This window comes from Schistocerca serialis, chromosome 3 (genome assembly GCF_023864345.2).
Source record: "Schistocerca serialis cubense isolate TAMUIC-IGC-003099 chromosome 3, iqSchSeri2.2, whole genome shotgun sequence".
In the NCBI taxonomy this organism is placed as follows: domain Eukaryota; kingdom Metazoa; phylum Arthropoda; class Insecta; order Orthoptera; family Acrididae; genus Schistocerca; species Schistocerca serialis.
In genome coordinates this window covers 232,926,904-232,952,892 of record NC_064640.1, presented here as the reverse complement: position 1 = coordinate 232,952,892, position 25,989 = coordinate 232,926,904, and the positions used below count along the sequence as shown (strand labels likewise).

The window sequence follows — 25,989 nt, the reverse complement described above, 5'->3', positions numbered from 1 at the left end:
TGGTGCAAAGTTGTATAGGAACTTCAGTATTAGTGGAGCTGATGGTACAGATTATCCAACATATGATGAAAAATTCAATAAAAAATTGATTGATGGCTATGTGGCAAAGCTATTCCATGTTATCACCATAAAGAAAGGTAACATTATTTTGTCTAGGATGGACTACCCTTTCTTTTCTTCATCTGTTCTTATCCAGTTGACTTCATCTCTAGCCCATGAGTTAACCATGGAAGGTCATATCCTCAATAATGGGAAGATAAAGAGTAAGAAAAATGAACTACTCTTTCCACTAGATTTGTTTGGTGGGTTCCTTAAAGACTGCAAGGAAGTTATGTGGGAAGGAGCTTTGGCTGTACTTTTTCCCTGGAGTTCTAGTGCAAACAGTACCATTCTTTGATGGTCTGACTGAAATCAAGCTGGAGTTGAAATAAAAGATACAACTCCTTAGGAAGGTGAAAATGTTGTGGAATCAATGGAAATTCATGTTTCTGTAGTCAGGTACGAGCCAGAGTATTCACTCGAGTTGCAACAAGAAAGAGTAAAAAATCCAAAAATTCTAATTTCGTTCTTTTAATCATGAACCACCGAAATTGCAGGATTAAGTGCAAAAAGAAATTTTGAATAAATATCACCAGTTACCATAATTCTGAAGAATTTGATATGCATTATTTTAGGTTTGTGATTTTTCAAACTAATCGAAAAAATAATCAGCTGACTGATTCTTCTTTATTTGATCATGTTAAATTACAGAATATCTCTATAAAGAATGCTAAAAATGAAGTTTCTACTCAAGTAATGTGGAATGTAGGTCAACCAAATCATTTTCTAAATGCTTATGATGTTTTCCAAGATTTTAAGTAAGTCACACAACTAAACAGCAATGTCGATGTAAATCCATTCATTTTCATAGAGAATTATCCTATTTTTGATATAGATATGTCTAGGAGAATGAATGTGTTAGCTATCCAAGAAACTAGTATGAAATTATGTTTCACATTAAGTGATAAAATTTCTAATCATACTATCATTTATAAAATAATGTGTGGCAAGAAAAATATAACATTTGATACTCAACACAGGATATTAACTGAAAATCATTAAATCAATACAAAAATTATCTTCTATTTTTTGGTTATTGAGTGAGAAACTTGTAAAAATACTATATAAAATTTTATATAATCTTTAATTACATTTGCAAATCACAATATTCACAAGAGTTTTTGATAAACAAATATAATTATCACAATAAATGTATAATAATAAATCACCAATATCTTTCTGATAGTTCTCAAATTCTTTTAAAGTTACAAAAAAGAAAAAAAATTGATTTTTCTCGTGTTCACAAATATCTATAATACATTCTTTATAATTAAAAACAAATTCCTGATCTTCATACCAATTATCATCACTATAATTTAGTATATATTCAGTACTCTGTGTTCCTTGCTTTTAAAATATTCTATAATTAAAGATGGTTTAAAAATGGTTTTGTAAATATTAGTTTTGACTTTTTTCTCTCTTGGTTTGTTAAAAATATTTTTCCCTCATTAAAAATATTTTAGTCAAACTTAAATTCTTATCATATGTTAGTCATATTCTGTGGTTTAATTTATAGGAAAAGGTTTTATTACATTTTTAAAAAGTAAGAATATTTTTAGAATTTTTTAAAAAATTTTATCCCTTTACTCACAAATCTAAATTTTTTCTCATGCTTGAGATTTTATTTTTATTTTATTTTATTTCTTTTATAATCAGTTAAAATATGTAATTATTTTGATTTCCTTTTCAGTCATTACATTTGGTTAAATTTGATGAATAAATTATATCAGGACTGAGGAGGTGACTGGGAATCAGCTTCAGCAGATGGAGATGGCTGGTATTCACAGGCATGGGGTAGATTCAGCCATTTCCATCTACTGGGTGCATTCAAAATATATCCAACACTGGAAATGGAAATGAGCGTATGGCATCAGTGGCCGGGAGTTCCCAGTCGAGAAGTTTGACTGCCAACTGCAAGTCTTATTGAGTGCAATGCCACATTGGGCGACTAGCACATCGACAGTGGGCATGAAATGATGATGAGGACAGCACAACACCCAGTCTCTGGGGGGAGAAAATCTCCCTCCCCAGCCGGTCACCAAACCCGGGCCCCTGTGTGTGGCAATCCAACGTGCTGACTGTTCAGCTATTGGGCCGGATATGTCCAATACTTTGATGTTGATAATGTTAATTAAGGTATCAGACTTGATGGCATCATTTTGGACCATTAATTATCGTAATATTGGCTACCACTTTTAACTTTGATGACATTCCAACACACATAATTACCATAAAGGAGTGGAAGAACAAATGTTTTCCACCCCTTGCAGAATGTGCCATGACATTATAAAATGCTAGTGAAACAGTTACACACTGTAACATCAATTTTATGTCATAAATTACGTTAAAATTAACCACCATTTTGCAGACTATGCCATAATGTCATTAATTTCTACACATAGTGTAACATCAAAATGTCATTCCTCATAAACACTGGTAATGTTTGCCGCCGTTTTTGAGAAGAATGACTCTGCTGATACTGATGGGTCTCTCACTACAGCATACAGACCTGGAATGATGAAACTCAAGTAATTGGAATAATAATGAAATTAATTTTTATTACTATTGAATATACCATGTAGCATTGCACGGTCAGGATGAATGGCTCCCACGGGGAGGGGAAGGGGGGGGGGGGTAAGGGGCAAGACAATACTGATTATACACATAGAATCTGCTTAAAAATAAGTACAGGCATATCCCTAGTTGGGAATAGATCAAAAAGTCAAATATGACCCAGGTGTGTCTGACATCATTGCAGGTTATGATCTCTGGATAAATAAATGGCTACTACTACTACTACTACTACTAGCACAACTATTTCTGCTACTGAATCATCCTGAAAGCCATGGACCAAGGGTGTCAAGGAGGGGCAATATTTCTTGATCCCCAAAAAGCAACTGACCATGTTGAATAATGCTTTTTGTGCAGCCACAGGGCATCGTGTTACGACTCAAACTGTGCACAATAGGCTGCATGATGCACAATTTCACTCCCGACGTTTAGGGCAAGGTCCATCTTTGCAACCATGACATCATGCAGCGCAATACAGATGGGCCCAACAACATGCTGAATGGACCGTTCAGGATTGGCATCACATTCTCTTCACCAATGAGTGTTGCATATGAATTCAACCAGACAACCATCAGAGATGTGTTTGGAGGCAACCTCATCAGGCTGAACGCCTTAGACACACTGCCCAGCGAGTGCAGCAAGGTGGAGGTTCAATGATATTTTGGGTGGCATTATGTGGGGCCGACGTATGCTGCTGGTGGTAATGGAAGACATCGTAATGGCTGTACGATACATGAATGCCATACTCCGACCGATAGTGCAACCATATTGGCACCATATTGGTGAGGCATTCATCTTCAGGGATGACAATTTGCGCCCCCACATCGTCCACATCTTGTGAATGACTTCCTTCCTGATAATGACATCGATCCACTAGAGTGGCCAGCATGTTCTCCAGACATGAACCCTGTCGAAAATGCCTGGGATAGATTGAAAAGGGCTGTTTATGGACAATGTGAGCCACCAACCACTCTGAGGGATCTACGTCGAATCGCCATTGAGGAGTGGGACAATCTGGACAAACAGTGCCTTGATGAACTTGTGGATAGTATGCCACGATGAATACAGGCATGCATCAATAAAAGAGGGTGTGCTACTGGGTATTAGAGGTACCGGTGTGTACAGCAATCTGGACAACCATCTGTGAAGATCTCGCTGTATGGTCGTACAACACATAATATGTGGTTTTCGTGAGCAATGAAAAGGGTTGAAATGATGTTTATGTTGATCTCTATTCCAATTTTCTGTACAGTTTCCAGAACTCTCAGAACCAAGATGATGCAAGACTTTTTTAGATCTGTGTATAAGTAGAAATGGAAGCAAAATGTAGACAGACTGCAACAAGGCATGTATATCAGCTCAGGAAGCGATGGAGTGAAGATGCCAAAGCTAGAACATGTTCCTGGAGCCTAATTGGTGAATGTAAATGATACACAGGCAGAAAAAAGAAAAAAACAGAGAAGGATTAGTTGTATGTAGGGCAAAATGCCATTTGGAACATACTAAAATTCCTCATTCTTTACTCATCCAGTAAATCCCTACAGACTGTGGGATGTTAACAAATTAACTCTATTTGGTCTTCCATTAGCAGCAGTGGAAATTGTCTTAGTTTTGCTTGAAGGCTCTGTGCCCGGCTGTGGTGGCCGAGCAGTTCTAGGCGCTTTATTCTGGAACTGTGCGACCGCTACGGTCGCAGGTTCGAATGCTGCCTCGGGCATGAATGTGTGTGTAGAACCTTAGGTTAGTTAGGTTTAAGTAGTTCTAAGTTCTAGGGGACTCATGACCTCAGATGTTAAGTACCATAGTCCATAAAGCCATTTGAAGTCTCTGTACTACACGCCATCTAAAAATTCTGCCACTGAATAAAAGTAGAGATCTACTAACAACTTAGGGATTTATAAAACAATGAAAATGAGAAAATAATTTTCATTTTAAGTGGGAGACCATGGTACATGTCTATAGCACTTTTCATAATGGATATTTTAAACATTGTTGTCTACAGTGGCTGGACATGGGGTTTGCCTTTTGGCTGGTATAATGTTCATGACATTAAAGTTTTTTATCTCTTTTAAATTCTCCCTCATACATTTAAATGTTTCTAGAATAAAAATACAGGGGAGAGAGCAAAAACTACTGAAAGAGTGGCCTGCAGGAATCTGTTTGTCACGCTTGATGCACTGTTCTTACAGTTCGTTTTTGGCTCAGGAAGATGAGTTGTGTTACACCACACTGTGACCCCATACTGTAGAATGCTGTGGAACTGGATAAAGTACGCAACTCCAACAGTGTGGAAGCTTGCTTTGTGTAAAAGTAAATGTAGGCTGTGGCATACTTTCTTAAGTGTCACATTTGATTTTGTTATGTGAGTCTGCCATTTGAAATCATGTTGAAGCCACACGCCTAAAAATTTTGCTTCCAGTGAGAGTGTAATTCTACTGGCGTTTGTGTCACAAAGGTGTTGGGTGCTACCCTATTTAAACAAAAGCATAGAAAAGTTATTTTGGATGGATTTATTCTTATCTTATTTGCTTCAAAACGGTCATTTAGCTGATAGGTGGCTTTATTTATGTTTGCTTGTAGTTGTCTTGGGCCATTTGCTCCAAGAAAGATATGAGCGTCATCTGTAAATTAGGTATTTATTTGTGATTCAATGCTGAGATTTATGTCATTTATTTCAGAAGGAAAACAATAGGCTCAAGAATGGATCCTTGGGAGACTCCACATATTATTGCTGCCTCTGAAAAATATGTTCCAGTACTATCATTTAGTTCATGTGTTAATACTACTTTCCGTTTCCAATTTGTGAAGTACTTTTGAGCTTTTCCCACAGGATTCTGTGGTCCAAGATGTAAAAAGCTTTGCTAAACTCTAAGAAAATATTAGCAGCATTTTGCTTTATGCTCATTGCTTCTAAGGCATTTTGTAAAAAATTATAGATGGCATTAATAATGGATTTATTTTTCTGGAAACCATACTGGATATCAGATAGGATTTTCTTCTTGTCCAGGAATTTCATTAATCTCTTAGACATGAATCTTTCAGTGAGTTTGCCAAAAGCTGATAATAAAAAGAAAAGTCTATAATTTCCTAAATTAGCTTTGTCACCTTTTTTGTGAACAGCTGTCATTTTTGTAGCTTCAGGACAGCCAGCAAAGCTTCCTGTTGAATAGGATGAGTTGATTATTTCTGCAAGGAGTGTTGCAGTGTTTATAATATATTCCTTTATGATGAAGTCTAGAATCCCCTCAGTTCCCAAGGACTTTTTTGAAGATTTTTGCTATATGACTGATTTCATTCAGGGTAGTATCAAAGAGATAAACAGAGTGGAGGTAAGAATTTACTTTGCTCTGTTGATTGTTTTTGCTGTCTTCTCATTATTGATTGTTATATTTTTTGTGTTGTTTGCATAGTGCTGCCTGAAGAGATTTTCAGTCTGCTGGGGGTCAGTAACTACTTGTTGTCACAGTTCAGGGTGATATTTTCCTTTCTACTATTTCCTCTCTACGCTATTACTTTCTTTGTTGCCCTTGAAAGATATCACTTCTGTTACCACACACTTCTTATTCACAGAATTAAACACATCACTTTTGTTGTTGAGAGGTAAGGCTTTTGAGATGTCATACTTCAGATTTAATTTTATACCTATGGTTTTTAAACTCTTGTAAGTAATAAATTTCTTTCTCACTCTGTTGAGGCTAGGCCATGAGTAGTGTGAAACCTTCTTCCATGTTCACTTATATCCACGAATGTTGCATTCTTAAATTGGAGGAGATATTTTGAACCTCTTTGATTGCTTTTTGTACTTCTTGATTTATAGAGTACCATTTTGGTAACCCATGGCAATAAGCCATCTTTGTTCTTTTGTATTGTTTGTTCATTGCTATATCATGTGCTCCAATGAGGAAAACATAAAAATCATTTGTGTTCAGCACCAATAATTTTCCATGGCTGACTTCAGTCACAACTTTCAAATTGGTGTTTCAAAAAGCCGTTGAATTCATAAACACTTCTGTTGCTTAATCCAGTGACTATTCCTCATCCTTAACTATCCATAAAAAATAAATTTTAGCTGTGCTTGTTAAAAGAAGTTTACATGTTCCAAATATACTATTGTGGTGTGTTACATTTTCTCTTGTACTAGTGTCCCCAATCACTTTTCCCATGAGGTTCAACAACATCCCAGTTTGATTACTGGAGGTCGGCACCTTTTTATTGTTCACAGTCACTTTTGTCCATTTTCTTTTTACAGTGCAGTTAGCCTATCTCCTTTGCTCAGTCCTTTTTATCTCCAGATGGTTCATTAGTAACTTTACCAATACAGGTCTTAACTAAAAGTACTTCATATGGATTTTCGTGCACAAAATTTACACTGTTCACACGATCTATCACTATGTGAATACTGTGTTTGTTTGAAAGTTTAATCCACTTATTTGCAGGGTATATGATTTCTTGTGCATATCTCGGCGTGTTTTTATGTGGCATCAGTTAATGATTTCATGATTTAAGTTGATTTATTTCCATACGTTGTGTACTGATTATGAATTGCATACTAGATAAGCATTCCTTCAGTCTCATAGTTTAGACATTACATTTTTGTCATGCTTTTTTACCACTGAAATTAAAGCTTTCTTTTCCACTTGCCACCATGTTTGCAAACAACTTAATTCCTAAACAGAGAATAAGGGTGATCTGGAAATACATTCAGATGGCTCATTCCCAGTACAGCTTAGAAGAACATATAAAAACAGGTAACAGCACTCCTAGATTCAGAATGATAGGTTCTTTTTTAAGGGAGGAAAGATGAATTGCTTGGAAAGGTTAGTCCAGGAAATGAGGGACCACTGTAAGAACCTTCTGTTTGGATTTTCCTTGCTTTCCTAGAGAGCGTTGCGGATTCTCCGTGAGCGCACTGCTAGCACACCCGATGGGAGGAGGCGCTGTGTGCCATGCCGAGGGCGGATAGAGGAGTTGGACGAGTGTTTGGTCCTGGACAACCGTTCTGCAGCGGAACGTTCGGTCCCTCTATGCTAAGTCTGGATGGGCTCAAAAACCTGGGGCGTGAGGACACAAGAGACCGTAAATCTGTGGACAATGTTTGGTTTCCGTTCATGGACTGGGGAAGCTATGAAGTCCATCTGCGGCTGCCAGTAACCTCCACAAGGTGGTGTCATCAATTAAAGTAAGATTTTGCATCTAGTTAGTGCAATGGTCGTCGTCTGGCAGGGCCAATCTCCCAGTGTTGTGGGAGCTATTAATAACTGTGCGGCAAAGTTTCTCTGATTTGAGTTTGTGATCGGAAATTACTGCCCTCTTCCATGATCGTGCATTTGAAAGCCATGCTGACTTGCTTAAGGTGGGCGTCAAAAAGAAAAAGAAAAGGAAAAAAAAGAAAAAAAGGAAAGGAAAAGGAAGAAAAAGAAAAAAAGGGGAAAAAAGGAAAAGAAGAAAGAAAAGGAAATAAGTAAAAAAGGAAAAGAAGAAAAAAGGAAAACAGGAAAAGGAAATGGAAAACGAAAACGCCGCTGTTATTGTGTACGTATTCTTGTGTTAAGGAGCTTGGTCCCCGTGGCATTTAAGTGCTCTATTTAGTTATATTTAAGGTATTGCTAGAGGTTCTATTTGGTAATACACCTATCCACGACTGATGTCGGTTGCTTGGTCTGTCTGAAATGTTGGGTCTATTGGGCAGAGACCGTTGTTGACTTGCTCTCCTCAGTCCCGAATTACTGTGTTGATACTATTGCGGTAGTTCTGCCGGAATCTCATTTGCAGAAGTTATCTGTTCTTGTGAATACAAATATAGCTACCTTTGGCTCTGTAATTTTCATCCGCTTGCCAGCAAGCTTTGGGTAATAATTCAAAATCGCCAACCGGTCTTCGTCCAACTTAGTGGTTCGTGTTAGACGAGTTCCGTTTCCAGTTCGGGTAAATGTTTCCACCTCCTGGTGGAGCCATCCTCTTTCCTGAGCTGCGCTGGGGTAAGAGTTGCTTCTATTGCCTCTCAATGTTCCAGGAGAATGAAGTAAGAGGTTAATTATCCACTCCACCGTTATGCCCAAGAAAGGCGAATTAGAGTAGTTGTGGATAAGGATTGTACACTATTAAGATATTTCTAGGTTTGGAGAAATTGCTGTTTGGTAAAATTTAGCCTTCTGTGTCGGTAGTCCAGCGTATCAACGATCCAACATTGTTATAGAACTGAAAGACTTGGTTTTGATGCATTTGCTGAGAGGTGACTTAATTATTTGCTATTGACGTTAATTGCTTTAGATGAACTTTCTTTAATCTGTGGTTATAATTCTTAATGACTGATCGTCCTTAACGGTGTAACACTTAATGTACGTCTGATTGTCCCATATGTCACATACCGACTTCATTCGGAGACTGAAAAGGTGATCCTTGCTCTAGTTCTATGGGACCTTATTAACTGTTGATCCTTATCGTTTATGGTCTTAAATATGTTTATTTAAAGGAGTAATCATTGATTCCTAGTGTTTATTAAGTAATTCATAAGTTATATACCAAATATTACGAGTGCATATAGTCTCTCATTGTCACACTTGCGGGTTCTGTGGTTTGCACTGAAGGGTGTGATAATAAATGCAATATCTCAAGTGAAGCGTTCGGGCGAATTAATCCTTTCCCTTATCATTACCTTTAAAGATAACTAATTGTTTGTCGTTTGTTATTGAAATTGGTTGGGAGAATAGTTTATTGATAGACCCCGTATAAACACTATATCAGTATGGAATAGAGAGCCCTCCCTATCGAAGAATATTTGCGGTGCCTGTACAGTGGTGTTCGTGGTGCTACACCGCAGCTGTTGCATATGGTATGGCAAACTAGTATTTGATGGACAGGACACGAGGTGTACACTGTGCTGCAGCCTAAAATCGGCCTGTCACCTCATGATGATAAAAGGGCCATTTGTGATGACGGGACTGAAACTCTCCCATACTCACACTACCCACCTGTAGCGAGAAAAGGGGTGGGGGACTCTGATTGAATGAGAAGGAGAGAATGAGAGAGAGAGAGACAGAGAGAGAGAAGCGTGTTATGTGTGACTTAAAGCATTAGCTACCTGCGATCGTTGACAGAAAACCTCTCCATACCACAGTCATCAGGGGACTTCCAACTTATGTGTGATGAAAGATGTCCATCGGTGGAAAATGTGTTTCAGTACCTCCTCTAGACGAACGAAGATGTAAGTGATGTAGCCCATTTCTCTGCTACATCTTGGGCTTAAATCGAGTCTCCAGTATAGGGGAGGAGTGCAAGTCTCATACATCTACTGTAAGCAGGCAGTGCAGGCAAGAGAAACTTGTGTTTTGAACTTCCATGAGCTCCTGCTAGCCGGTTTCATTTTCCAAACTGAAGTAAAAGGTCCCCCTGTGATGTGCCAGCTCCAGATTATCAGTCATTTTTGAAAAATCACAATGAGAATAGCGCTACAAAACAGACAGTGAGAGCACAGCTCAGCAACAAAGCAAACGAACACATGACAATGCAGTCAAGACCGGCTAATGGTAGCCGCACAGTTGGCAACAAACATCTGCAGATCACTACGTCACGAAGTCTCCTGACTGCTGCTGACTATTACCAATCATGTCAATTTATAGTTCCCACATAGTAAAGAATCGTTTATAATCAAAACTGCGCTCGAAAACCAAATATACACAGGGAAAGACGTAACAGCATCCAAAAGAGTATCTTCTAACAGGGTTGCCAACAGGAAAAATCTTCGTGTAGTATATCTTTCTCGAATGGGAGTCGAATGATAACATCTGGTGTGTGAAAACAGCAAAACATGGGTTTGATGCACACCGAAAGATCTTTAAGTAGGTTTTTGAAAAAATTCCAATGTACAATTCAATTATTTTTGCTACCATTTACAAGCAAGTGTCTTAATGTGTAACGCTTATTGATCCAACGTCTATTGTCCTCACTTTTTGTCTTCAGGAACTGTGCTTCTGTACTATCTGTATTAAGTTCGATACAACCTCCAACTGTCGTTGGCCTTTCACAACATCATCTGTCTATTATTTCCTGTTCTACCAAGCGAATGTGTTTCAACCTTCACATCACAGATTCTACATCTACATTCATACTCCATAAACCAATATGAAGTGAATGGCAAAGGGTATATCCCCTTGTACCAGTCGTTAGAACTTTCTCCTGTTCCAGTCAAGTATGGAACATGGCAAGAAATGTTGCTTAAATATCACTATATGCATTGTAATTAATCTAATCTTGTCTTCACTATCTCTATAGGAGCAATACGTAGGTTGTTGTAATATATTCCTAAATTCATTACTGACAGTTGGTTCTAAAAACTATCTAAGTAGGTTTTCAGGGAATAGTTCACATTTATCTTCAAATGCCTGTCACTTCAGTTCTTTCAACGTCTTCGTTACACTTTCCCACAGGTTGGACAATCCTGTGAATATTTGTGCTGTACAATGGAAATGCCATGTGGCTAGGGCCTCCCGTCGGGTAGACCATTCGCCTGGTGCAAGTCCTTCGAGTTGACGTCCCTTCGGCAACTTGCGCCTCGATGGCGATGAAATGATGATGATATGGACAACACAACACCCAGTCCCTGAGCGGAGAAACTCTCAGACCCAGCCAGGAGTAGAACCCGGGCTGTTAGGTATGACATTCCGTCGCGCTGACCACTCAGCTACCAGTGGCGGACATTTGTGCAGTCATTATTTGTATCCATTCAATATCCCCTGTGAGTCCAATGTAGTATGGGCACCGCACTCTTCAGCAGTATTCCAGGATGGGCTGCACAAGTAATTTGAATCCATTCTCCTTTGCAGATTGACTGAAATTCCCTAGCATTGTACCAAACAATCGCAGTCTGCCACCTGCTTTACCTATGACTGAGACTATGTGATCGCCCAATTTACTATTCCTCCAAACTGTTACACCCAGGTATCTGTATGAGTTGGCCAATTCCTGCAGTGATTCAGTTATATTATAACCATATCATAACATGCGTTTTCGTTTAGTGAAGTGTATAATTTTACATTCATGGCCATTTAAAGCAAGTTGCCAATCTCTGCACTACTTTGAAATCTCATCAAGATTTGACTGAAGCAGCTTCTTTTAGACAATACTTCACTACAGATAGCTGCATCATCTGAGAAAAGTCTCGTGTTGGTACTAATATTGTTCACAAGATCATTAATATAAATGCATCATAAACGACAATGGTCCCAACACACTTCGCTGCAGCAGACCCAAACTCATTTCTGCATCTGTCGATTCTGTAGAAGAATTCCTATCCTCATGATGGGTTAAAGGTGATGGGTAGGGATTACTAACAGCTGTATATTTAATAATAATAATAAATAAATAAAAGAAATAAAAATCAAAAATAACTTATAACTGTTCAGCATGTAGCCATATTTACAAATTAATTTGCGGTATGAATGTAAAACGGTTCGTTCCACATTATTATGATTTATCGTGCAAATGATCCATGGAACATGAAACTACGTGTAAGACACTGATAGATAGCTACCTAGGAACGTGTTCCTTTTTAACCAGTGCAAAAATGAGAAATTTTTGACCGAGAAAAGTAAATGTTCAGTTTAAGAAATGTAAAAAGATTTTCATTACTATCGGCACTATTTCAGTGACAACAGATTTTGCTTCTTTTCGCTTTTAGTTACTGTAAACAGCGCGTAAAATTTCTGCAGCTTCCAATTTTTGCATCACGAGTGAAAAATACGGACAAAATACTTTAATTAAAATGAAGATGCAAACAGATGCGTCAGAGTCCAGCTATGGAAGTGCAGTAACACTTGGATATGAAAACAATGTAATGTATACTCCATATCAGATGAGAAAATACGGTCAGGATCCATACCATTGAAATATAACACATAAAAGATTTATGTTTACGACTACAGAGGAAAATCGAACAGAAAATCATAATCTAAAGCGAATGAACGAAGAAGTATTATGTCTCAAATATTTACACTCCTGGAAATGGAAAAAAGAACACATTGACACCGGTGTGTCAGACCCACTATACTTGCTCCGGACACTGCGAGAGGGCTGTACAAGCAATGATCACACGCACGGCACAGCGGACACACCAGGAACCGCGGTGTTGGCCGTCGAATGGCGCTAGCTGCGCAGCATTTGTGCACCGCCGCCGTCAGTGTCAGCCAGTTTGCTGTGGCATATGGAGCTCCATCGCAGTCTTTAACACTGGTAGCATGCCGCGACAGCGTGGACGTGAACCGTATGTGCAGTTGACGGACTTTGAGCGAGGGCGTATAGTGGGCATGCGGGAGGCCGGGTGGACGTACCGCCGAATTGCTCAACACGTGGGGCGTGAGGTCTCCACAGTACATCGATGTTGTCGCCAGTGGTCGGCGGAAGGTGCACGTGCCCGTCGACTTGGGACCGGACCGCAGCGACGCACGGATGCACGCCAAGACCGTAGGATCCTACGCAGTGCCGTAGGGGACCGCACCGCCACTTCCCAGCAAATTAGGGACACTGTTGCTCCTGGGGTATCGGCGAGGACCATTCGCAACCGTCTCCATGAAGCTGGGCTACGGTCCCGCACACCGTTAGGCCGTCTTCCGCTCACGCCCCAACATCGTGCAGCCCGCCTCCAGTGGTGTCGCGACAGGCGTGAATGGAGGGACGAATGGAGACGTGTCGTCTTCAGCGATGAGAGTCGCTTCTGCCTTGGTGCCAATGATGGTCGTATGCGTGTTTGGCGCCGTGCAGGTGAGCGCCACAATCAGGACTGCATACGACCGAGGCACACAGGGCCAACACCCGGCATCATGGTGCGGGGAGCGATCTCCTACACTGGCCGTACACCACTGGTGATCGTCGAGGGGACACTGAATAGTGCACGGTACATCCAAACCGTCATCGAACCCATCATTCTACCATTCCTAGACCGGCAAGGGAACTTGCTGTTCCAACAGGACAATGCACGTCCGCATGTATCCCGTGCCACCTAACATGCTCTAGAAGGTGTAAGTCAACTACCCTGGCCAGCAAGATCTCCAGATCTGTCCCCCATTGAGCATGTTTGGGACTGGATGAAGCGTCGTCTCACGTGGTCTGCACGTCCAGCACGAACGCTGGTCCAACTGAGGCGCCAGGTGAAAATGGCATGGCAAGCCGTTCCACAGGACTACATCCAGCATCTCTACGATCGTCTCCATGGGAGAATAGCAACCTGCATTGCTGCGAAAGGTGGATATACACTGTACTAGTGCCGACATTGTGCATGCTCTGTTGCCTGTGTCTATGTGCCTGTGGTTCTGTCAGTGTGATCATGTGATGTATCTGACCCCAGGAATGTGTCAATAAAGTTTCCCCTTCCTGGGACAATGAATTCACGGTGTTCTTATTTCAATTTCCAGGAGTGTATTTAACAGCTCCAGTAGTGACTTAATGTTTTGGAAGAAGATTTCTGTCATGTGGATTTTCGCAACCATTGCCATGGTCTTATAAAAATACAGAACAACACCAGATTAGAAAATGAGGAGTTCTATGACAAGTACGCCAGTCTGAAACAGCCATAACACATGCTTGGAAGAAATGACGAAATTCGATTGCCGAAGACTATAAAACCCAAGGACGTATACCGGTACCGAGACTCAAACGAAGCGAATCCGCTTAAACAAGATGAATAAAGCTTGTGCCCAAAATGGGTAGTACTTTCACTAAGCGACAATCGTGGTAGCAGTGCACAAAGCTTCTGAATAATATTCTAGAAAAGAAATATACAGTGACTTCAGTTTTAAAACAAGGTTCACATAATTCCATAGTTCAAAAGTGACGTGCCGCGCGGAGTGGCCAAGCGATTAGAGGCGCCATGTCACTGACTGAGCGGCCCCTCCCGCCTGAGATTCGAGTCCTCCCTCAGGCATGGGTGTGTGTTGTTCCTGGTATAGGTTAGTTTAAGTTAGTTTAAGTAGTGTGTAAGTCTAGGGACCGATGACCTCTACAGTTTGGTCCCTTATGAACTAACATACATTTGAACAAAAGTTACATTAATGAAAAGACCAAACACTGCAGTGAAACCTACAGTCTAGTAGTCATTGCCGGAACAAACGACAGCTATAAAGAAGAGAAACCGTACCTATTTCGAAAATCTGTTCATAAAGTAAAACTAAACATAGTTCACACGAAATTATTATTTTTTGCAATCCCATACAGATACGACATTCAAAGCAAAAACCACATTGTTTGTAAATTTAACAGCCAAATAATAAAAGCAACAGCTCAGCATGATCATGGTACAGTAATTGACTTAAACATATTCCTCATTGGAAATGACTATACAAGGGGCAGGCTGCAAATTGTATTAAAAGGAAAAATAGCTTTATGTAACAGTCTGAAAGCACAACTGATGAGTGAGACAGAGAAAAATTCATTATCAGGAGCAACAAACATACCTATGGCAGACAAAATTGTTATACAAGTTTATCTGAGAATAATCAGCTGGACAATGATATCCTCACAGTAGAAATGATGAAACCAAACCAAAATCCAAATTCTGTTCAGGAAGAAGACGTCCAGGAAGTCCAGGAAGAAGAAACAACATCACTGCAAATTAATCCAACAGACAAACGCAGAGATGAAGAGCAGTAACAAATAGCTATTACCTAATGAGACTGAGCTGAATTGTAACACATCACCAATAGAAATGGAGACATAAATAAAATCGCAGAACTCTCTGCAGAAGAAGAGCATATGTTACTGGAAGAAAGTCCAAAAAACAAAAACAAAAAATCTGATGAGGAGCAGCAAGCAGCAGTTGCACAAAGGAAGAAAGAAAAGCCACCTGAAACAGTGCCTACTAGAACTTTAATATGAAAAAGAACGACATCTCAACATTTGCCCTGTGATTTCTTATGGTATAGCCAGAGAAAGAAAAAAATTGGAAGTTAAATATTAGAGGCAACATATATGACAATGATAATCAAATAAAGACTAAGAACTATATCATTAAGGAAAAAGAAATAAAGTTCAGAATTCTGCATAAAAATATGCAATATATGAGCAATAAAGAATTAGAAGTACTTACAAATGAAACACGCCCAGACATAATGTGTATAAGTGTACATGGATTTGAAAAGAATGAAATATGCAGATTTGCTGTAAAAGATTATGTTCCTCTAATTACCCCTGCAGATCGGAATATAAAGGTGGAGGAGTAGCAATATTTGTTAAAATAGAATCATGACAGCAGTATGCATGATACATAAAAAAATTTACCCAGAAGTAAAGATAGAGATTTTGAAACTACAGACATTGTGCATAATGAGTTAAGCATATTCTGTGTGCACTGATCATCAAGCAGCAAAACAATATTTTCCTTAAAAAACTTTCCACTCTACTAGAAAAAAAGAAAGATTGTGTAATATGTGATGATTTTAATATTGATATGGAAAGAGAAACACAGAGAAGGAAAAACTTTGAGGAGATGCTAATACAGTACAACATGAAGGCAACTGTAACGGAACTTACATGTGTAACTTTGGAAACTGAGTCAGTTATTGATAATATTTTCAGTAATACAGACAGCAATGAACATACAACAAAGGTTCTACAAACAGGATTTTCTTATCATTTTCAATAGCTAAATGAATTAGATGGAAATCTAAGCTCACAAAAGGAAAGAAAAACGTAGAAAGAGGTATTAGGCTATTTGACCGATGAAACATCAACATAGTTAATCGCAATATTGAGAAAAGAACACTTTGCAGATGTTCCTCAAGCTCAGGGAACAGATGAAACATACAACGATTTTCAAGAAACCATAACACATACTCTTCAGTATAGCATTTCCAAAAACCAAGAGGAAAAGAAAAATCCTTTAAAACAAGCACTGGATCACAAAAGAAATAATAGAACAGAAGGCTACCCTAAGCATGACGAAACAGAGGGAAAGTATTGAAATGTACAAAAAGCACCAATAGAAGTACAGGCAGTTGATAAGATAAGAATGAGCTAAATCAGATAAGGAGATTATTTCAAAATCAACAAACAAGATGAAAACAGACTGGGAAAAAACTTAAATCTGAAAGCCACGGCAAAAAGCACAGTGTAAACTAACGAAATAGAAAGTACGAATTTCAGTTAAGAAATCATTACATACAAAACAGAAATTGTCAACATCCTGAATAATAATGACATAGATGCTGTAGAAAATCTAAAGCCTACATGCAATAACCAAGGAACTAATCAGTTCACAGTAACACGTAAGCCAAGCCACTCTATGTTCCTGAAGCCAGCATTTAAAGAGGAAGTGACAAAGGTTATTAAAAAGGTTAAGGGGAAAAACGTCTGCTGAATATGATGATGCGTCAAATTACCTAATCAAACAAGTGGTAGCACAAATAATTACACCACTGTTGGATATTGTCAATTGCTCATTTCAAGAAGGAATACTTCCCAATCAACTTAAAATAGTGAAGGCAATACTTGTATAAAAATGTAAAAGATGATTATCTTAAAATTGCAGATCAGTATCCTTAGAAACAGGCTTCTCCAAAATATTAGAAATACTCATGCTCAACAGACTAACTGCTTATCTAGAAAAGCATAATACACTAACTCCAGAAAGCACAGATACCAGAAAGGGAAGTAAATGAAAACAGCAACTGAATCTTTCATAAAATTTATTGTACAGGCCTTAGACGACCTCATGATAGTGTCTGGGGTTTTACTTGACGTATCCAAAGCGTTGAACACAATTAATCATTCAGTCCTGGTAAAGAACCTAGAGAATACTGATATTCGTCGACAAGCAACAGATTGAATAACATTTTATCTCTGTAACAGGAGGCAATATGTAAACATTAACAACTGAAACAGATCAGGTGATGGTGTATCTCAAGTATCTGTTATAGGTCCTATTATTTTCAATTTATTTGTAAATAATGTACAAACATTGTTGTTGTTGTTGTTGTGGTCTTCAGTCTAGAGACTGGTTTGATGCAGCTCTCCATGCTACTCTATCCTGTCCATGCTTCTTCATCTTCCACTACCTACTGCAACCTACATCCTTCTGAATCTGCTTCGTGTATTCATCTCTTGGTCTCCCTCCACGATTTTTACCCTCCATACTACCCTCCAATACTAAATTGGTGATCCCCTGATGCCGCAGAACATGTCCTACCAACCGATTCCTTCTTCTAGTCAATTTGTGCTACAAATTTCTCTTCTCCCCAATTCTATTCAATACCTCCTCATTAGTTATGTGATCTACCCATGTAATCTTCAGCATTCTTCTGTAGCACCACATTTCGAAAGCTTCTCTTCTCTTCTTGTCTAAACTATTTATCGTCCACGTTTCACTTCCATACATGATTACACTCCATACAAATACTTTCAGAAACGACTTACTAACACTTAAATCTATACTTGATGTTAGCAAACCTATCTTCTTCAGAAATGCTTTCCTTGCCATTGCCAGTCAACATTTTATATCCCCTCTACTTTGACCATCATCAGTTATTTTGCTCCCCAAATAGCTAAATTCATTTACTATTTTAAGTGTCTCATTTCCTAATCTAATTCCCTCAGCATCCACCAATTTAATTCGACTACATTCCATTATCCTCATTTTGCTTTTGTTGATGTTCATCTTATATCCTTCTTTCAAGACGCTGCCTATTCCGTTCAACTGCTCTTCCAGGTCCTTTGCTGTCTCTGACAAAATTACTATGTCACTTTTTATTTCTTCTCCGTGGATTTTAATTCCTACTTCGAATATTTCTTTCGTTTCCTTCACTGCTTGCTCAATACACAGATTGAATAATATCGGGGATAAGCTACAACCCTGTCTCACTCCGTTCCCAACCACTGCTTCCCTTTTATGCCCCTCGACTCTTATAACTGCCATCTGGTTTCTGTACAAATTGTAAATAGCCTTTCGCTCCCTGTATTTTACCCCAGCCACCTTCAGAATTTGAAAGAGAGTATTCTACTCAACATTATCAAAAGGTTTCTCTAAGTCTACAAATGCTAGAAACGTAGGTTTGCCTTTCCTTAATCTATCTTGTAAGATAAGTCGTTGGGTCAGTATTGCCTGACGTGTTCCAACATATCTACTATCCAAACTGAACTTCCCCAAGGTCGGCTTCTACCAGTTTTTCCATTCCTCTGAAAAGAATTCATGTTAGTATTTTGCAGCCAGGACTTATTAAACTGAGAGTTCGGTAATTTTCACATCTGTCAACACCTGCTTTCTTTGGGATTGGAATTATTCTTCTTGAAGTCTGGGGGTATTTCGCTTGTATCATGCATTTTGCTCAGCAGAAGGTGAGTTTTGTCAGGGCTGGCTCTCCCAAGGCTATCAGTAGTTCTAATGGAATGCTGTCTACTCCCAGGGCCTTGTTTCGACTTAAGTCTTTCAGTGCTCTGTCAAACTCTTCATGCAATGTCATATCTCCTATTTCCTCTTCATCTACATCCTCTTCCATTTCCATAATATTGTCCTCAAGTACATTGCCCTTGTATAGACCCTCTATATACTCCTTCCACCTTTCTACTTTCACTTGTTTGCTTAGAACTGGGTTTCCATCTGAGCTCTTGATATTCATACAAGTGGTTCTCTTTTCTCCAAATGTCTCTTTAATTTTCCTGTATGCAGTATCTATCTTACCTGTTGTCGATTGGCAAGAGAGCCAACCCGGTTTTGAGAGGAAGCCGAAAGGCATGCGTTTTAGCTCACGCAGGCTGGCGTGAGGTCTGGAACAGGACAAGGAAATTAGACTAGCAAAAAAGGACGTAGCTGTGGAATACTTAAGTTTAAACCATAAATGGTGAACATCGCTCTTGATGGTACATTATTCATAATCTCAATAGTAACTGGCAATGGCGCCTTGCTAGGTCGTAGCAAATGACGTAGCTGAAGGCTATGCTAACTATCGTCTCAGCAAATAAGAGCGTATTTTGTCAGTGAACCATCGCTAGCAAAGTCGGTTGTACCACTGGGGCGAGTGCTAGGAAGCCTCTCTAGACCTGCCGTGTGGCGGCTCTCGGTCTGCAATCACTGATAGTGGCGACACGCGGGTCCGACGTATACTAACGGACCGCGGCCGATTTAACGGCTACCACCTAGCAAGTGTGGTGTCTGGTGGTGACACCACATTACCCCTAGTGATATATGCCTCTACGTCCTTACAAACACATGAAAATAAAAATAAGATCTGTGTGCAGATGATATGGCTATGCTAAATCTTTCCAACAACTTCGAGGCGTTTGAGAAAAACACTTTCATATCAGCCAATAAAGCAGCACAATGGTTCTTGGACAATGCGTTAATTATTAATCTGAAAAAAAAAACGGTGTGCATGGTTTTCAACACTAAACAAAAGGAAGAACACATAGACACATCGCTGACTCTATTTCAATGGTTCAGAAACTAACATGCTGTGTTGGGTTGATTTCGTATTTATACTTCTTTAATACCAAAAATGCAATGTATTTGTTGCTGCAACTCAAAGATCTGACCAAAATGTGTATTTTTTGTTGTTGTTGGTTTCATTTCCTAAAGTGCCGAGGTGTTCTGTGCCAATGTATAAAACATTTATCATTCAAAAGACTGAAAAGTTTCCTTGATCTGAGGGAAAGTATACTGTCACTTGAAACAGAAAAAGTGTCTTTCCACCTGAGAAAAATTGTTTTCTTTACTGAGTTATCTGAGAAAAAGCCAGGAATTTATTTTTCCTTGTCTACATATAATTCCTGAAAGACAAATTTCCTATATTAGTGCTATAGCAATTCTTATATTTAAATCTGCAATAAAGATGCTTTCTCATTAGATACACATTTCTTACTCATTATGGATTTATACAATTAGTAGTGTAACAGAAAAAAGAGAATTTATAATGAAATATGTAGAGAACGAAAATGGAAGCTCTTTGATTTATTCAATTGGTCATCCATGAACTTTGATCAATATACTTGGTTCAAAAATGTAAAACTGCATTAGTGAAATTGTCAGCAATTTCTAACTTCTGTCAGAAAAACAATCACACTACATTAGATGTAAACAGTGCAGTGTCATTGAAGTAAACATAGCAGCAGTTTATATACATCAAGTTATTACATAAATTAGCATTTCATTTAGCTTGACTAAGTAATTTTCCAACAGACTTCAACACTATTATCATTTTTCTTCAAAACATCACATTGTTACTACATACAGTATCATATTTCTAGGTAGTTTTTCAGTAGGTTACATCATATTACTTGTGTGAGTCGTTACAACAAAACACAACGCTCTTGCACATTTTCAAACTTTACCATTTATCAGTGCCTCTTATTCCACTTGCTTCTCTCCATACAAATATGTTCACTGAATAATTACATTCACTAAAAGGAGCTACTATGAAGATAGGGTCGCTAACCGTTGCTGTCTCAAGTATACCATTTAATATTCCCTTCAGTTTGTCATGTAATATCCCTCTCTGTGCTCTGTCAACTCATTACCATACACCTTACCATTGCATAACATGTCACTGCTTCTCATACTTCAGTATGTTACTAGTTACACATCAAAATTCCTGCTTTGCTTATTCACAAGAAATGACTCTACTGATTGACACTCAACATCAACAAACCAAACTACTGACAAGACCTTACCTTCTATTACACAACAGGCAAAAAACTTATATAAATAAACATTTAACTTTTGTTGTGCCTGAAAGGCAAATCCATGACATTTTGTTCTCAGTACACTTTACTGAAAACAACAATATTTTCTTTTTAATGCAATGTTCTTTAACTTGGCCCAAAAGGCTTATAACATGGCACATACTCACAAAAATATGAACATTTGAACTTAACACCACATCAAACTAAATCAATGACTTTCTCAATACCATATAACCAACCATGCAGTTGGAACTAAATTACACATACTCTAAAGATCTTCCATTATGTTTGATATTTATATTTCCTCATTACTTTCTGACAATTAGTATTTTCTTATACCTACCTCTTACTTTAAATTTCATATTTACCGGAAATACATAAATTATTATTGATATACAAATTTCATTGTTACAGAGGATCACAATATATCACAGGACACTTCATTATAAACTTTATCAGAGCTGGTTCACTTTCCCATTCTCTTATCTTCTATCAAAATGCATTAATATACAATGCTTTTAACTTAAAAGCACATTAAAATTCTGACAATTGACATAATGCATTCATATTTACGTTTGTGGATAGTAGGAGGTAACTGCCTTTTTCTTCTTACAAACTAAGGGTGGGATAGAGAACAGAGTGATTCTAGAAAGGACATACAGAATCAACCATTTCTTGGCAGCACTACATGCCAAATAGCGTTCTCATTAAAGTGTAATGAACACCCTACTAACTGGTGGACTCACTATGAAGCTGATCATCATCTATTTTTGCCCCTTGATGTTTAATTTCAACCTCATACTTCAAACATTTGCAAATGAAAACTTCATAAAAAACAATAGTTATCTATTTTTTTTTTTTTGTTTTCGCAGCTTCAGCTCAATCTTGTAGCTATCCCCAACACTCACGATTTGTTCAAGTGAGATATGGCAGAAGCGTCCCTTGTTCTGAGTTATTGCGGCTCAGAAATGTAATGGTTCTACAAAAACAGCTTTTATCAAAAAATTTATGATAAAATCAGCCTTTGTCAATTGACAAGGACTATTTTTGTGTGAAAGCAGGCAACAATGCAACCTTAATGTTCATTGTCACCTTCATAGGACTTGTTGAATTCATTCTATTTTTTCACAAGTGACAGTTCTGTGTTAGTGATTAGATTAGATTAGATTTTCTCGTTCCATAGATCCTTGCCGAGGAGATCCTCGTGGATGTAGAACATGTGTTTTTTTTAAGCTCAAACAACAATACTCATAGTATGAATATGTACAATACATCATTTGTTTCTATTAAAAAATTCGTCAATGGAGTAGAAGGAGTTGGCCACTAATAAGTCTTTCAGGCTCCTTTTAAACTAATCTTTATTTGTAATTAATTTTTTTATGTTTGCTGGTAAATTATTGAAGATGAGCGTTCCTGAGTAGTGGACCCCTTTTTGAACTAAAGTAAGTGCTTTTAAGTCCTTGTGCAGATCATTTTTGTTCCTGGTATTGTATGTATGAACTGAATTGTTTGTTGGAAAAAGAGATATTATTTAATACAAATTTCATTAAGGAGTAAATATACTGAGAGGCAGTAGTTAGTATACCCAGTTCTTTGAAGAGATTTCTACAGGACGTCCGTGAATTTACTCCACAAATAATATGTATTACACGCTTTTGGACTCTGAAAACTTTTGTTTTACTTGAAGAGTTACCCCAAAATATTATACCATATGACATTATGGAATGAAAGTAGGGAGAGCATGCAAGCTTTCTCATTTTTATGTCGCCTATGTCTGCTAACACTCGAATTGCAAATATAGATTTGTTAATGCGTTTCTGCAGTTCTGTGGTGTGCTCCTCCCAACTGAATTTATTATCAAGTTGTAATCCAAGGAATTTAAGGCTGTCAACCTCTTCTATCTGCTCTTCTTCATACTTTATGCATATGCTGGGTGGAAAACTCTTACATGTTCTGAATTGCATATAGTGAGTCCTTTCGAAGTTTAATGTCAGTGAGTTGGCTTTAAACTATTTATTAATATCCATGAAAATATCATTAGCAGATCTTTCTAGAACTACACTCGACATACTATTTATTGCAATACTTGTGTCATCTGCAAACAAAACGAACTCTGCTTCTGGCAGTGTAACTGATGAGAGATCATTAATGTACACAAGAAAAAGCAATGGCCCTAAGATGGATCCTTGAGGGACACCACATGTAATTTCTTCCCATTCTGATGATGACTGATGACTTAATTCACTAGCACCTTGCACTGACACCCTTTGTTTCCTGTTAGCGAGGTATGACTTGAACCATTTTGCGGCACTGCCCGTGACACCACAGAATTCTAATTTATTTAAAAGGATGTTGTGGTTCACACAATCGTATGCCTTTGACAAATCACAGAAAATACCTGATGCTTGTAACTTGTTATTTAATGAATTAAGTACATTTTCAATGTAGGTGTAAATAGCCTTCTGGCAGTTTCTGATTACTTTCTGTTAAACATTGTTTAAATGGAGGCTGTATGCTAAAATCTGACTCCTGTTCATCTGTTTTCTCAAACTGAGTGTGTCTGCCAATCTCTCTTAAAACTAGTTTTCTTTCTCCCTTCCCTATCGTAAAAAAGGCATCCCTCTGACACCCGTGAGCACTGGTATTTTACTACTTGTGACAGTGTCCCCCCTTAAGTTTTCTGCAATCAACCCGGACAGTTTTCCCTTTCCTATTGAGGTGAAGGCCATGCCTAGTGTAGTCCCACCTATCAATAGCATCCACAGGAATCAAACCAATATGGGATCCTATATCCGTCCTAAGCAGCCACTCCAACTCCAAGTTCACTCTCCCTACAGAAGAGTTCAAATGAGGCCGATCATGGTGTCTCAAGACGACACAAATCCAACACTCGTATGCTTCGTTGCTGATGCTATCTTCACCAGGTCACTCTCTTTGGAATATTCAGAGTCTCTGTCAATGCTATTTCCAGGACCACCCACTATAACCACGACATCCTCCTTTGTGAAATCCTTGCATAGAGAACCTACATCCTCTGTTACCTGACCCAGATCTGCACTAGGCTTGAAAAAGTTTCTGACCTGGTACTCTGGACCTACATTTTCCTGCAGTAGTTGGCCAACACATCTACCATGGGAACTACCTAACAACAGAACTTTCTTTCTCTTTACAAATTTCCCTACCTTTTTCAAGTCCTTGAAAGCTTGTTGTGCCCTTTCTACAGCTTCAGCTACATGAGGCTCATCCAATTCTGACTGAGGCAACAGGTCAAATCTATTTTCAAGATTTATGACAAAGCTGTCTGATGCTCTCCTTTGCCTGTTCCCCCTATTACCTGTTGCCACTTCCCACCTCTGTTCACCTTTCTCCCTCTTTAAACTGTCCAGATCCTCCCTTGCCTTGTCTAGGTCAGCTTGAAGAGCTGCAATTTTCCCTTCCTGTTCCAATATTTTCCTATCTCTACTGCAGATCCTACAATACCACTGGTGAGCCTCATCTATGTCCCCATTTCCCACGCCACTACATTCGCCCCAATGAAAGAAACCACAGCACCTATCACACCATACCACAGAACTAACGATCCTACGGCATGTCACACACTTCTCACTCATGCTAAAAACAGAAAGGGCATAAACTGATTTAAGTACTGACTAAAACGTAAACGAAGGACCCTAGAAACTATTCAAGCAGATATAAATAAATTGAGAGATTACTGAATAAAAAAACTGGTAATTACGTATAAGTTTAAGTCACTATTTACTTATGATACGCGCGCGTGAAATTAAGCCTAAAATCCGTGCTATAGGCGCGAGAAGGAAAATAAACTTCTTACCCCGTTTAATCTTGTTTAACACTTCACTAACACTTCCACTAATGTGACAACACTTTTATTATATTTATACCAACTGGAAATGTTTGCCTATAAGTTTAATTCACTGCTTACTTACGATTCGCGCGCGTGAAATTAGGCCTAGGATTCGTGCTACAGGCGCGAGAAGAAAAATACGCTTCTTACACAGTTTAATCTTGTTTTATACTTCACTAACACTTCCACTAATTTAACAACACTTATATTATATTTATAACACCTGCAAACATTTAAAAATAGCTTAATAACAACACTTTTTATAATTATTTAGAGCAGCAAATACTCGAAGAGTCCGCGTCGGCGCAATGTGTGTGTGTGTTGTACTCGCCTGTTCTGCTGCAGGAATTCCAAAGACTGTGTTCAATAGCCTAAACAGCAGAAACGTCAAGAAAGAATCAAAAAGGTAATGAAGAAGAAAAATCTGATAGGCGAGGAACACATGAATTCCTTGGTTAAAGTGTTATCGTGAAATAATGTGTTGGAGAAGACTTCCAGTAACCACTGCTTACATTCTTTATTTCCACCAGTCAATTTTTCCATCTGCTTTTCATGACGGGTAGCTATGTAGGTGACTTGATCTCCACTCCCTTGGGTTGCTGATGCAAAAGATTGCAGTGGTTTCGAACGACAACAACCGAACAAAGCAACAGCTTTTCTCATAGCTGTATAGAAAGTAGTCAAAAATGCACAATACTCCTATTTGGCTGGTCTTATCACTCTTGATAACGTGAAACAAAGAAGGTCGCGCACAAGTGTGTGAAGAGGGAAAAAGTTGTGATGACGGCACCGGCTCA

General features: G+C 38.5%; 2 protein-coding genes across 4 annotated transcripts in view; both read right to left on the bottom strand.

Annotated features, from left to right (window-relative positions):
* Nucleotides 1-1,850: 1,850 nt before the first annotated feature.
* LOC126469977 (uncharacterized) lies at nucleotides 1,851-25,393 on the bottom strand. 3 transcript variants are annotated; one of them, XM_050097423.1, is made up of 3 exons: nucleotides 25,275-25,393; nucleotides 19,331-19,416; nucleotides 1,851-2,608 (listed from the first exon to the last, which is right to left on the bottom strand). In XM_050097423.1, exon 3 carries the CDS (start codon nucleotides 2,265-2,267, stop codon nucleotides 1,914-1,916), a length of 354 nt encoding a protein of 117 aa, XP_049953380.1. In that variant the 5' UTR covers nucleotides 2,268-2,608; nucleotides 19,331-19,416; nucleotides 25,275-25,393; the 3' UTR covers nucleotides 1,851-1,913. The 3 variants fall into 3 exon arrangements, with proteins under 3 accessions (XP_049953380.1, XP_049953379.1, XP_049953381.1); XM_050097422.1 differs by lacking the exon at nucleotides 25,275-25,393 and adding an exon at nucleotides 25,160-25,214; XM_050097424.1 differs by lacking the exons at nucleotides 19,331-19,416; nucleotides 25,275-25,393 and adding an exon at nucleotides 25,160-25,214.
* The window catches only part of LOC126469976 (uncharacterized), a 170,930-nt gene continuing 167,837 nt past the window's right edge, over nucleotides 22,897-25,989 (bottom strand). Inside the window, exon 2 of the mRNA XM_050097421.1 lies at nucleotides 22,897-22,996. The gene's annotated coding sequence lies outside the window, so the exon portion shown is untranslated. The remainder of the gene's footprint in view (nucleotides 22,997-25,989) is intronic.

What these genes read in the sequence shown, in the direction of transcription:
- LOC126469977 (XM_050097423.1), bottom strand. Translation starts at nt 2,267, where the DNA reads ATGGTCCAAAATGATGCCATCAAGTCTGATACCTTAATTAACATTATC.